Source organism: Octopus bimaculoides, chromosome 24, assembly GCF_046866305.1.
Source record: "Octopus bimaculoides isolate indiv1 chromosome 24, ASM4686630v1, whole genome shotgun sequence".
NCBI classification, from domain to species: Eukaryota; Metazoa; Mollusca; class Cephalopoda; order Octopoda; family Octopodidae; genus Octopus; species Octopus bimaculoides.
The window spans coordinates 16,748,184-16,762,051 of NC_142951.1; the positions used below are offsets into that span (position 1 = coordinate 16,748,184).

A 13,868-nucleotide genomic window follows, 5' to 3' on the forward strand; every position below is an offset into this window, starting at 1 on the left:
GCATGGAATCTGTGGGCTTATAGTATATATCTGCTTCTATTTGATTGTTGGATTTCTTAATGAGGATCTCGAGGAATGGAAGTTGTTGATGGCTATATTCCATCGTTAGTTGAATGTTTATGTCAAGTCCATTTACAAGTGCTTGAAATTCTTTAAGTCTCTCTGTACTTTCATGCCAAAGAATGAAACAGTCATCCAGATACCTCTTCCAGTTATTTTCTATGTAGAGGGAGAATGGGTTGCTGTATTTTTCTAGTACCTTACGATAAAGACTGATTTCTAGAGTATCCCATGACTAGGTTAGTAAGGGAGGGGGGGTTCTCATACCCATCGCAGTTCCTGATTTTTGTTGATAGAAGTTGTCATTGAATATGAAGAAGTTATTCTCCAAGATGAATTTTAGCCTTTCTATTATGAATTCTTTTTTGATGCGATGTGGGAGTTCGTTGGAGTAATTCTCTAGCCAGAATTGAATTGCCTCTAATCCTAGGCTGTGGGGGATCTTAGAATAGTGTCGAAGGATACTAGTAGGGTGTTTTTGTTTATTGTTTTCGGGAAGTGATTGAGCATATCCAGGCCATCCCTTATGTAACTTTTGATATGCTTGAGGAATAGCTTTAAGAGGGTATCTAAACAGTTACTGGGGCAGTGTGTTTTGGTCATTAGGAGTAGGGACCTTGATTATTATGTCTGTGGCTATGCTGCATGCGTTACTTATTTTCTCAATTTTGGAATACCGTAGAATTGACTGGATTTACTTTTAAAGTTAGTCATATAATCGTATTCGGATCGAGTTCAAAACGGGGGCACCAGTATTTTCTTAACGAGACACTTTGAAACTTGGGACACTGGTAGAATGTGTCATATAAAACATATTTTTCTCTTAGTCTTCTTAAGAAAAATTATTATATTGCAACTTATTTTATGTTAAAGTTGTCGTATTTCTGTAATTTCAACCAATGACTGACGTCCATTCAGCCGAATACATTAAGTGCTGACTACGTAAACAAACAATTCTCAAACGATTCTGGCGGTGATAAAATTATTATTTCCTTGTCAAAAAATGGCTGAAGCATATTGGCAGTAGCTAATAAACCTTTCTATTATAGGCACAAGGCATGGTTTTTGAGGGAAGGAGCAAGTCGGTTAGGGAAAACGAACACACGTGTGTTACCTCTCTGCAAAATGTCAGAAGTAATGGAGATTAAATACGCTTTTCACTGCTTAAACTGCCAAAGGAGTAACTGTAAACAGCTGAATACTTGTCAGTGATTGGTTGAAATTATTGAAATAAGACAATTTTTTACATGAAATACAAAAATTTTTTTCTGTTCTATAACACAAAATAGATAAGTATACGAAGTTTGAAAGTCTTTCGGTACCAAAAACACTACATAAAACATAAATGAAAACTGGTGCCCCCGTTTTGAACTAGATCCTCGTATTCCTTGTCAGTGAGCCTTTCTCTGTATAGGTTTAACATAGATTTTAGGTTTCTCGTTATTTTCTGCCGACTGTAGTGTTGGACCTTTTTCATAATATGTTGTGTCTTCTAATATGGATAGTCCTAGAGTTATATAGTATACCGTGTCCATTAAGACAACTGCACTCCCTTTATCAGCCTCTTTGATTGTTATTGTTTTATCATCTTTTAATTTGCTCAGCTCAGCCCATTCTCTGTTGCTTGTGTTTTTGTTTTGTATATGTTGATATGGGTAATTTATGATGTATTCACAGAAATGGTCAAGAATTTTGTTCTTACCTTTTGAATGGGTGTAGTTAGTTCTATCTTGAACTAAAGATTCATCCTCATTCATGCTTTATTCTAAGTCGAAAAAGTCACAAAGACTGAAACCGGTACTAAAATGTTCTTCCTGATAAAATTATTATATTATTTTCTACCTTGTCTTATTTTGTCATGATAGATCGCTAGCCACTATACCTTTTTCTATTTTCTCTCCTTGTTTATTTCTGTGTTCCTTTCTGTTGAAGAGCGTAGGCTCGAAACGTAAAAGACTTTCTCACTTCCCGAGCATTAAACTAATACATCTGTTTGTTGTTTACATACCCATCATCGTCTTTTGTATTTTGTAAATTCTCACTATATATATATAGTATTTAGATGTAACCTCTACAAATTGTTTTCTGTTGCAGTTGCCACAGTGTTTATGCCTCCATATTCCCAGAACACATTGGTTAAACAACAATGTTCCAGTCAAACGATTTGAACGAATATCCTTTCCTGAAACTCTTCAAATGGACGAATTTATTTACATGGGTGTTGGTTCTGCTGGTGAGAAGGATCGCAAGAATTGGTTATTTGGAGGCAGAGCTTCTAATGTCAATCGGTAGGTCATTTTATAGTATGGATGCTTCAGTATTTTAAATAATTTATCACATTATCATTATTCTGTCCTCACTGTCGGTTGTGAATATTGGGTAATGACCAACAGTGTATGGTAGCAAATACAAGTGACAAAAATGAGATTCCTTTGAAGAGTCTCTCAAGTAATATTACTCATCAGAGTGCATAGCTTGGAGATCAGGGAATCTCTCCAGGTCAAGTTGCTACTTCTCTGCATTGAGGGGTCACAGTATGTGATTAGACTGTCATAGGAAAGAATCACAAGATGGATTATACAAACCAAACCAAGCCAACCAGCAAGAGACTTAGGGGTAGACCAAGAACAAGATGGTTGGATAATATCCATAGTCTCTGTTGGTCATGCTTAGGAATCCAGCTAGAAAATCTAATGGTGGTTTCTTCTGATAGGACCCTAAGGTGGAGGTACCTGAGGACTCTACTCCCACAATCCTCCCAGGAATGATATGTGGAGAAGATGGATGGATTATCATTGTCATTCATGTTAGTAATATCCTTGAATTTTATCTTCCAGCATATTTTTTATTGGTTCCTAACTTAGAATTATGTTTTACAAGGTGTGGAAATTGTTTGATTCATCCCATTTCAGAAAGTTGTATTCTCCTATTAGAAGAATACAATGAACTCCATACCACAAACTTATGAAACACCTGCTGTGATGTTACAGTTCTGCAGTAGGACTTATAGCTAGATAGACTGAGATTTTCTGAGTGTGTAGGTTATAAATTCAGTACTGTAACTGTGATATATTACCCATCCTTTTGTCAGTAGACAACTCAGGCAACCACCTTTGAATACTCATAAGTAAAGCTTGTCATCTAATCTTATTTCATTTTCTTCAAAATCTATGCATGAAATTAAAGTTGTTGGACAACTCTTTAATTGGTGTTTTCAATTGTTAAAGGATTAAGGATAAATTGAACCCATTCAGATTAATCTGTCCAATGTAATGCTTATTTACTCTTTTACTTGTTTCAGTCATTTGACTGTGGCCATACTGGAGCACCGCTTTTAGTCGAGCAAATCGACCCCAGGATTTGGAAGCCTAGTACTTATTCTATCAGTCTCTTTTGCTGAACAGCTAAGTTACGCGGATGTAAACACACCAGCATCGGTCGTCAAGCGATGTTGGGGAGGGGACAAACACAGACACAAACATATATGCACACATTTAGACTTTTTGCGGTGAAATCTCTTGCTATATTGGTAACGATTACATGGTTTTCTATGAAAAATTATATATATATATATATATATATATATATATATATATATATATATATATATATATATATACATATATATATATATATATATGACGGGCTTCTTTCAGTTTCCGTCTAGCAAATCCATTCACAAGGCTTTGGTCGGCCCAAGGCTATAGTAGAAGGCACTTGCCCAAGGTGCTACGCAGTGGGACTGAACCCGGAACCATGTGGTTGGTAAGCAAGCTACTTACCACACAGCCACTCCTACACCTATAAAACTTAATATCCCTAAGCATTCCGTCCGGTGCGCTAACGTTTCTGCCAGCTCACCACCTTTGTTCATGTTATTTTTAATCAATCAGGTTCAAGAGAGGTGTCCTATCAGTCTCTTTTGCTGAATCGCTAAGTTACAAGGATGTAAACACACCAATACTGGTTGTCAAGTGGTGGTGGGACACACACGTGTACAATGAGCTTCTGTCAGTTTCTACCTACCAAATCCACTTTAAGCCTGAGCCTATAGTAGAAGACACTTGCCCAAAGTGCCACACAATGGAACTGGACCCAAGACCATGTGGTTTAGAAGCAAGCTTCTTATCGCTATTCTCTTGCTAAATATGTTTTTTTCTGTTTCTTTCCCAGATCACTAACCAGACTAACATCATCATCAGCAGCTGTAAACTTGCTACGAGCCTTAAATCACCATTCACAGACCACTATGAATGAATTTCTGGCAACGCCTGCATTGCAAAGTGCCATGTATTCCAATGTGCAAACAGATGTCAACCAAAATGGCCCTAATCCACCCAAATATGACCTGAGTGCACACACTTACAGACTTATTGCAGTGATTGAACATATTGGAGACGTAGTGAGCGGTCATTTTGTTTCATACAGACGTTGTCCCACATCTAAGTCAGGCGAGAAGCACAGTGATAAATGGCTTTTCACCTCTGACACAGTTGTGAAGAAAGTCAGTCTGTCTCAAGTATTGAACTCTGAAGCATATATGTTATTTTATGAGAAGGTTTGATAGGTGTACTTTGGACACATTTTTTGCACCATTATTCAGCAATATCTGCAGTTGAGAGCACACACACACACACACACACACACACACATGGTCTTCAACTCTGTAGGAGAATGTAGAATATTTTAAATTATCTTATTTTCTGAATGTATTGTAAATGACATTTAATTGCACATTCATTAGTGTACATTGTAGCTGACTGAATGAATACGGTGCTGATTTATTTAGCTTTAGGATTCATGGTTCATATCCAACATTAGTACTGATGAATTTTTCTAATAATTCTATATCATCCAGTTCATTGCTAGAATTAGCAAGATCACTGTAATTGAGGAATGTTGGAATACTGAGCTCAGATCCTCTCATGGGCCTGAAGAAGAGGCATTGGGAAAATTGCTCAGACCAACCCAGTATTGATAACGAAGCAGTCTTCACATGGTGCTCCAGGATTTTTCTTATACTTTGTTTTCACAATAAGGAATGTCATCAGTGCAGTTACTGATTAGATTCCATCCTTTCAACTGAAGTGCGAGAGAATTTTCATTGTATTTAATGTAGGTGATTGGTGTAAATTGAGCATGTTAAAAAAAAATCTATCTGGACTTTTAACAGCTACTGCTTTACAATGTTACCATTTTCTTTTTTAAATGAATTCTCAAAATGACTATTTAAATACTTGAAGAAAGAAAAATATGATTAAAAATGATGGGAAATCCTTTACATAAAAGAAACCTTTATTGATGTTGTCATACAAAATATCCATATATACAAAACCCAAAGTACCAGAATTCTCTAAGTTTTCTTCTACTTTTGGTTGGAAACCTGTTCATTAATTTGGGCTTTAATTCCCACCTGGAACTCTTTAAAATGTTGCTATTTCTTTTGTAGAAATTGTTGGTTTTATTAATTACCAGAAATCAAGAAATAAAAAATTAATATCGCCAAATGTTCTCGAAATATAAATGAACACATTTTTTATTGCAATGATTTTAAAATAACTAAGGGAAGTTGAGATGGTCAAGTCACCTGTGTAAATACACTCATTTAATTAACTATTTTGTTGGGTGTCTCTTTGTTCTGCATTTAAATCTTATTAGGATTGTTAACCTTTCTACTTCTCTTTGATTGATACTTTCAGTTAACTTGTGATATCAAAATTTTAAAATATCTTAAATGAAATCCTTCATGTTTCAGGCTATTTCTTATGAAACATTTAGTGATAAAGCCTGTGAATAACATTATTAACATTTTTTTTTTGCCTTAGAAACGTGAAATGAAATGTATTAGAAATGCTCAATGGCCTTAACTATCCACAGGGAGGGAATGAGCACAAGATCAGTGCATTCCATTTTAACACAGGATTTGTGCATGCAGAGAGTGTCAAAGAAATTCGTCCCCAAGGTGCTATTAGCTTGCTTTGTTTGGAAGGAGTAGTAGTAGTAGTTAGGGTATTTATCACTTCTCATAATGGAAATAATTTAAAACTTTGAGTTGGAGCCAGTCGACAAATTTAAACTGCTTGATTACTCTTACTCTTTTACTTGTTTCAGTCATTTGACTGTGGCCATGCTGGAGCACTGCCTTTAGTCGAGAAAATCAACCCCAGGACTTATTCTTTGTAAGCCTAGTACTTATTCTATCGGTCTCTTTTGCCGAACCACTAAGTTACGGGGACGTAAACACACCAGCATTGGTTGTCAAGCAATGTTGGGGGACAAGCACAGACACGCACCCAAGAGGATACAGGTAATACCGAGTAAGTGCTGTATACCGACTAGTTTTGCCCCAGTCGTATGAACAGGATTGGGGATTATAAGTCTTGTATTACCGTGTGCATGCATAAATATATAAAAGGATAAAGAGAGCAATGGTAAGGTTGGAACTATTTCCAACCTTACCATTGCTCTCTTTATCCTTTTATATATTTACATATATATATATATATATATATATATACACATATATACGACGGGCCCCCTTCAGCCTCCATTCACCCACAAGGCCCTGATCAGTCCGAGGCTACAGTAGAAGACACCTGCCCAAGGCACCACGCAGCGAGACAGAACCTGGAACCATGTGGCTCGTAATTTCTCATGTATAGAAAGTCATCATAATATACATTATAAAATACTCTTAATTTTACCAGTTTAAAGTTAGAATTTGTGCTAAGATATGAGGGTTAGGGTGATTTCTTAGTTTCCACCCTATAAAATTGAATTCAGTTCACTCAATACTGTTCTCAGCTATTAGTAAAAACTCTGAAATTCTTAAGTCATAAACTTCTTAAAGCTTGGCAGAAAATGAACTTTTGTAATTGATAAATAAGATACATCTGTTAATATATTTTCACTATAAATTTGTTTCAGTTTACCACTAGAAGTAAAAAGTACTATTTACTTATTTTATTTATTTTGTCTTGCTCGCTTACGTTCTGCTGAATTTTTCTTGAGAACAGTCTTTTCTTAGTGGTCAGACCGTAAGTGGTCTTCTAGCAAAAGTGATGTTCACTTAGTGGTCATCCCTCTTATATGTATGTAATATATTCATCTTTTTTTATAATAATTTCTAAAGTATGTTTAATTCCATATTATAATTTTTAAAGATCAGTTACTTCTCAAGTTAAGTTTAAATAGCATTTGAAAGTTCACTAAAGTGAAGTTAAATAAGATTTGAAAGTTCACTAAAAAACACAAGTTGGTAAAATTATATTTTTTTTCATTTTTTTTTTCTTATCAATTTAAAGGCAATATAAAAATGTTTGTTACTGGAAAGTAGATAAAAAAAATTGTGACATAACTTTCCAGATTCTCTGCTTACCAGCATCTTACTCAAACTGTCACCATAACAGAAAAAATATATTACTGCACCAGTCACAGAAAACCTGGACACAGTCCCTTCCTGTAGGGATGAACCACTTGAACAAAAATTCAGTTATCTGTTTTGTGGTTTTCTCTCCATTTTACTTTTCAGAAAACTGTATTACTTATAGTCTAAGTAGTACAAGTATCAAAGATGATATTTGATGATGTAAAGATCCATTTGAGACCAGCAGTGTTTTGATGTCTGTTTTTCACTGAGTTTAGAAGAAAATATTTGTTTTTTAACATCTTCAGAATTATATATAGTTATTTATGGTGGCGTCAACCAGTTTCCTGAAATGGTCAGGAATGGAATGAACAACCTTCTGAAGTGTGTCATCTGGGATATCATTGAGAACCTCCTGCATCCATGTCTCCAAGCCCTCCAGTGTGCCAGGTTTTGTCTTGTACATCTCTTTTGTGTAACCCCACAGGTAAAAATCACATGGAGTGAGATCTGGACTTCTTGGAGGCCATTCATGAGGTGAGTTTCGTCCCATCCAAAGTCCTAGAAAATGTTGGTCTAACCATGCATGCACAGTAAGAGCAAAATAAGGTGGTGCACCATTCTGCATGAATATCGGGTCACCAATGTTATCCCAGCCAGACACTGTGGGCCACATGTAATTTCCAAACATCTGAAGGTAGTGGTCCATATTCATGGTGTCATGTTGGAGATTTGGGCCGGAAACTCTTGTTGCTGTCATTCTGCACCACACGGTCACTTTTGGTTGAGCTTGCATCTTCTCAACCATCATGTTTGGATTCTTATCGCACAATACCCAATAATGGCTGTTGTGACAATTGATGAGACCACCACAACGGAATACAGCTACGTCACTCCGGAAGATGTTTTCAAACATTTCAGGCCAACCTAGCATTAACTCTCCATATTCCATTCTGAAGTTACAGTCTTTGGGTTTTAGCTCCTGCACATAATGGGGTTTCCATGGACAAAAATTTGATTCTTTGTGCAACACTGTACATATTGCGCCTTGTTAGTCCACTTTCACAAGCTGCTTGACATGTTTCTTGCAGGCTGCAATTAAACATTTCCTGCACTGTTGCCACTTTCTCCACTGATTGGGATGTTGTTGGATAGTCACTTCTTGCATCATTCACAGACCCCATGGTCATCAGTTTTGCATGACAACTTTGTATTGTCTCCAGACATAGTGTTGCATGCTTACCTTTCCATGTACGCCATCTCTGAACCAAAACAATGGAATTCCACATTTCATAGCATGCTGCTACCTTAGCTTAATCCTGAACTGACCGGCGACCGGTCATCTGGAAAATAAGAAATAAGAAAATATGACATCCCCATTAGTTTTGTCTGTTTAAAAAATGTTTTCGTCATGACGTCAGTGATACTAAAAATTCTATAAACAATTTCTAATGCCCTGTATACACACACACATCATTTTATGTGAATGTTCCATACTAGCATAGGTTGAACATTTTGACAGAAACCAGTGGGTCAGAAAACTGCATTGTACTCCAGTGTTTACTTGAGCATGACTGGACACCAACAATTTACAATGTGTATTGGCTGCTTATTTCATGGCTCCAGCACTAGTGCAGTCACCATGCAGCTTGCAAAACTTAGAGGATCTTACTCTTGTATGCTGTATGATGACCTCATTCATGCTGGTGCCATCAATAAAATACCCAATATGCAATATATATATATATATATATCTCCAAAGTTTAAAATTTTTACATTTAAGACAAATATATCAGTTGCCATACACTTCATCAGGAATAACTTTTTAGAACAAAAAAAAACAAGTAATGAATACACCAAACAAAAAATCAAAAAAATCAAAATTTGAAAATCTGTAAAAGAATATCTAATCATTATAGTACCTTTAGAGATAGAAGGAAAATAGCAAGCACTAGCCTTAGTAAATTCATCTGGGAACTCAAAGAACAAAAGAAGCCATATTGGTTAGAATGGTCGATTATCGCAAGATCTTTTCCATATGAGAGGGGTAAGAAATACTGTTCGCTATATACCTTAGAACTTTATTACATATTATTCTCTAAGGGTAAGTTGATAAATAAACTAACAAATAATGCTCTGAAATGTACACATATTTTAAGACATACTTTTCGTTGGTTTAAATGAAATTGAAATATGACAGGGTATTATAATGCATTATATCATAGTAGTTAGTCCATAGACAGGTCATACTAATATAATTAACCAATAGCAGCAGGGATTTTGTAAAATCCTTTAAAGATAATATAGTATAAATTCCCATGGTAGTTGAAGATTAGATATAATTTATAGCAAATTACAATATAAGTTTAGGTCTCTAAGTAGGTCACATTAGTATATAATGTACCAATAGCAGTTGTGGTCTTTACTATAACTTTTAGTGACAATTGAGAATTGAGTTCAATTATAATAGAGAATTGACTATAATCTATAGTACATTGTAGTAACCAATTTAGGGGTATTATTGATAATTTAGTTAAAATTATTTCATTAAGACTCTCCAGATTATCTGCTAATAATAGAGCTCAATTCTATATTTTGGCATAAAATTGGGCAGTTTATAAAGAGAAGGTTTACTATATTGAAACTGGTTGTAGTATAATAATAATAATAATAATAATGATATATAATATTGGATATTAAGGCAGGACATATTAAAATATTAAAGTTACAAGTAGCGGCTGTGGTTTTGCCATTAACTTCTAGGCACAATTTAGTATGGATTCCATTATAATGGAGAGTTATTTATAACTTATAGTACAATATAGTGTGTTATTAGATCTTAAAGCAGGCTATATAAATGTATAACTTGACAATAGCAATTGTAGGTTTTGAATAAAATCTTAGAGGTAGGATAACACACTATAGATCTCCATTCTAATGAAAATTGTTTATTATTTATAACTTAGAGTGCATAGAATATAATATTAGGTCCTAAAGCAGGCCATATTAATATATTAATATGTAACTTAAATATAACACCTGTGGGTTTTGGGAAAAACTCCTAGAGATAATAATTCCTATTGTAATTGAAGGTTATTTATAATTTATTTATAATTCATATTTTATAGTACTATGTAGTATAATATTAGATTTTAAGGTAGGCATATCAATGCACAATTTACCAATAGTAATTGTAGGCTTTACAATAGCTCCTAGGATAATATAATTTATGTACCTAGAATAATTTAATTACTATTGGAATAGAAATTTGAGTAATAATTGTAACAGATTCATATAATATGGCAAGGGGTTACCTCACCTTAATCCAATTAGTTTTAAGAAGAAAAATACTTTTAGGCCGTTTAACGCTAGAAATACGGTATGGATTTTCAAATTTTGATTTTTTGATTTTTTGTTTGATGTATTCATTATTTGTTTTTTTTGTTCTAAAACATTGTTCTAAAAAGTTATTCCTGATGAAGTATATGGCAACTGATATATTTGACTTATACTTGATGGTCAAATATAGCTTTGTACAGAAATGTTAACATCGGATTAAATAACATTGATATGGATATTGGCGTCAAGTCTCTTTCTTAAATGTAAATATTTAAAACTTTGGATATATAAACAAGGAGAACGATCCCTAAGGAGTCTAATTTAGATTTTTCTTGCGGTGAAATCTCCTGCTATATTGGTAACGATTACATAGTTTACTTTGAAAAATTATATATATATATATCACTTGACCACATGACCGATTAGACTATCATATATTGCACGTTGCTGGTCAAAATGCACTTTGCTAGGCATGCAGGCCAACATTTACCCTAATAATGACAGTTTCAAATTTTGGCATGAGTACAGGAGCAATGTGAAATGAAGTGTTTTGCTCAAGAATACAATGTGCCACCCAATCTTTGAATCAATAATCATGGTCTAGCAATTGAGTCCAACAGCCTAACCACTAGGCCATGCACCTTCACTCCAAAATATATGTATATATATATGTGTGTATATGTGTATGTATGTATATATATATATGTGATGTGTGTGTGTGTGTGTATATGTATGTATGTGTATTGGCTGCTTTTTTCATGGTTCCAGCACTAGTGTGGTCACCATGCATCTTGCAAAACTTAGAGGATCTTACTCTTGTATGCTGCACGATTGCCTCATTGGTGATGGTGCCACGAGTAAAACACCCAATATGTAATGATCAAGAAGGTGAATGACAATGACTTTTTTGTGTGCACAGTCTGTGACAGACTATGACTGTCTTTTGCTGGTCTCAAATCCCATCTGCGAACTCATGGAAAAGGAACCTCCACCAACTATTCTGCCTATATGTCTGTGCACACCTTTGAATGCAGTGTATGCCAAAAGGTTTGCAAATCCAACGGACGCCTCAAAAGACATTTTAAGATCCACAATGATCAGAACTTATCTGCAGCTCTTGGTGATCCAAATCGGAGGTGCAATCTATGTAGGTGTATTTTCAGAACATTGTCTGGTTTAAGAAGCCACATCAGATGCCACCATGGTGCTAAGGTGTAGGTACAGGAGGTGGTCAAACTCTGCATAAGTAGACAACCACTATATACATGTATGTATTTATATATACAGATGCTTTCAGGGACACAGACGTAGGCATCGGCATCAAGTACCGGTCCGATGGTTTAGTCTTCAACCTCGGGAGGCTCAAAGCGAAAACCAAGGTTTCGGTAGACACTGTCAACGACCTCCTGTTCGCCGATGACTGCGCTCTAAATGCTGCCAAAGTCCAACATGCAGCACAGCGTTGACTTGTTCTCTGGCACCTGCAACAATTTTTGCCTTACTATCAATACAAAAAAGACTGAGGTAATGTATCAGCCAGCTCCAACCAAGCCCTACGTTGAACCCAACATCACCATCAATGGGCAGCGGCTGAACGCAGTGGACAAGTTCACCTACCTTGGCAGCACACTCTAGAAATGTTGTCGTCGATGACGAAATCAACGCCAGACTCGCCAAGGCAAGCGCTGCTTTCGGCAGGCTACGCAAGACTGTCTGGAACAGGAGGGGGATCGCCATCATGACAAAGATCAAGGTGTACCGGGCTGTCGTTCTCACAACACTGCTTTACGGCTGCGAGTCCTGGGCGATCCACCAGCGTCATGCCAGGAAGCTGAACCACTTTCATACAATACGCTCTGAAAACTTCTCGGCATTAAGTTGCAGGACAGAATCCCGGACACCAAAGTACTAATATGTGCTAACCTGCCCAGCATCCATGCCATCTTGATGCAGTCACAGATTCGCTGGGCAGGGCAGGGCATGTAGCTCGCATGTCAGACGATCGATTACCAAAAAGATTGCTCTTTGGCGAGCTGCAAAAGGGAAAGTGCTCACAAGGCGGCCAGAAGAAGCGCTTTAAGGACACACTGAATGCCTCACTGAAAGCCTTCAACATTGACCATGAAACTTGGGAGCAGTCTACTCTAGACAGAGAAAGGTGGCGATCAGCTGCCAACACATGCGAGACCAATAGGATCGCTACTGCAGAAGACCGCAGACAAGCCAGGAAGAACAGAGCTAACAACCCTGTAGCAGGCGCTACCGTTCCTTGTCCACAGTCAAAGACTCTTTCGGGCGCAGATTGGCCTCACTACCCATCTGCGGACTCACAAAACAAGCCCACCCCCACCCCAGGATGACTAGATGGTCTTTGTCACATCGACGGACAAACTACATTTATATATATGTACCTATATATAGGTATGTATATATATGTATGTGTGGAGGCGCAATGGCCCAGTGGTTAGGGCAGCGAACTCGCGGTCTTAGGATCGCGGTTTCGATTCCCAGACCGGGCGTTGTGAGTGTTTATTGAGCGAAAACACCTAAAGCTCCACGAGGCTCCAGCAGTGGGTGGTAGTGAACCCTGCTGTACTCTTTCACCACAACTTTCTCTCACTCTTTCTTCCTGTTTCTGTTGTACCTGTATTTCAAAGGGTCAGCCTTGTCACACTCTGTGTCACGCTGAATCTCCCTGAGAACTACGTTAAGGGTACACGTGTCTGTGGAGTGCTCAGCCACTTGCACGTTAATTTCACGAGCAGGCTGTTCCGTTGATCAGATCAACTGGAACACTTGTTGTCTTAACCGACAGAGTGCCAACAATATGTATGAATGTATGTATGTATGTATGTATATGTGTAGGTATATGTATGTATATATATATGTGTCTATGTATATGTATTTATGTATATATGTGTATGTATACGTATGTATATGTATGTATATATATATATATATGCATATATATATATATATATATATATACACATACATATGTATGTGTATATATATATATATGTGTGTATATATATATATGTATATACACTCTCTGAGTGGTTGGCGTTAGGAAGGGCATCCAGCTGTAGAAACTCTGCTAAAT

The 13,868-nt window shown here is 36.4% G+C and overlaps 1 protein-coding gene across 2 annotated transcripts in view; it reads left to right on the plus strand.

Moving 5' to 3' along the window:
* Positions 1-5,567, plus strand: part of LOC106881207 (ubiquitin carboxyl-terminal hydrolase 30) — a 46,793-nt gene extending 41,226 nt beyond the window's left edge. For both annotated transcript variants that reach the window (XM_089341266.1, XM_014931512.3), the window contains exons 7-8: positions 2,155-2,348; positions 4,234-5,567. In XM_089341266.1, the coding sequence (XP_089197392.1) occupies positions 2,155-2,348; positions 4,234-4,624 (585 nt within the window). In that variant the 3' untranslated portion in view covers positions 4,625-5,567. The remainder of the gene's footprint in view (positions 1-2,154; positions 2,349-4,233) is intronic.
* Positions 5,568-13,868: the final 8,301 nt, after the last annotated feature.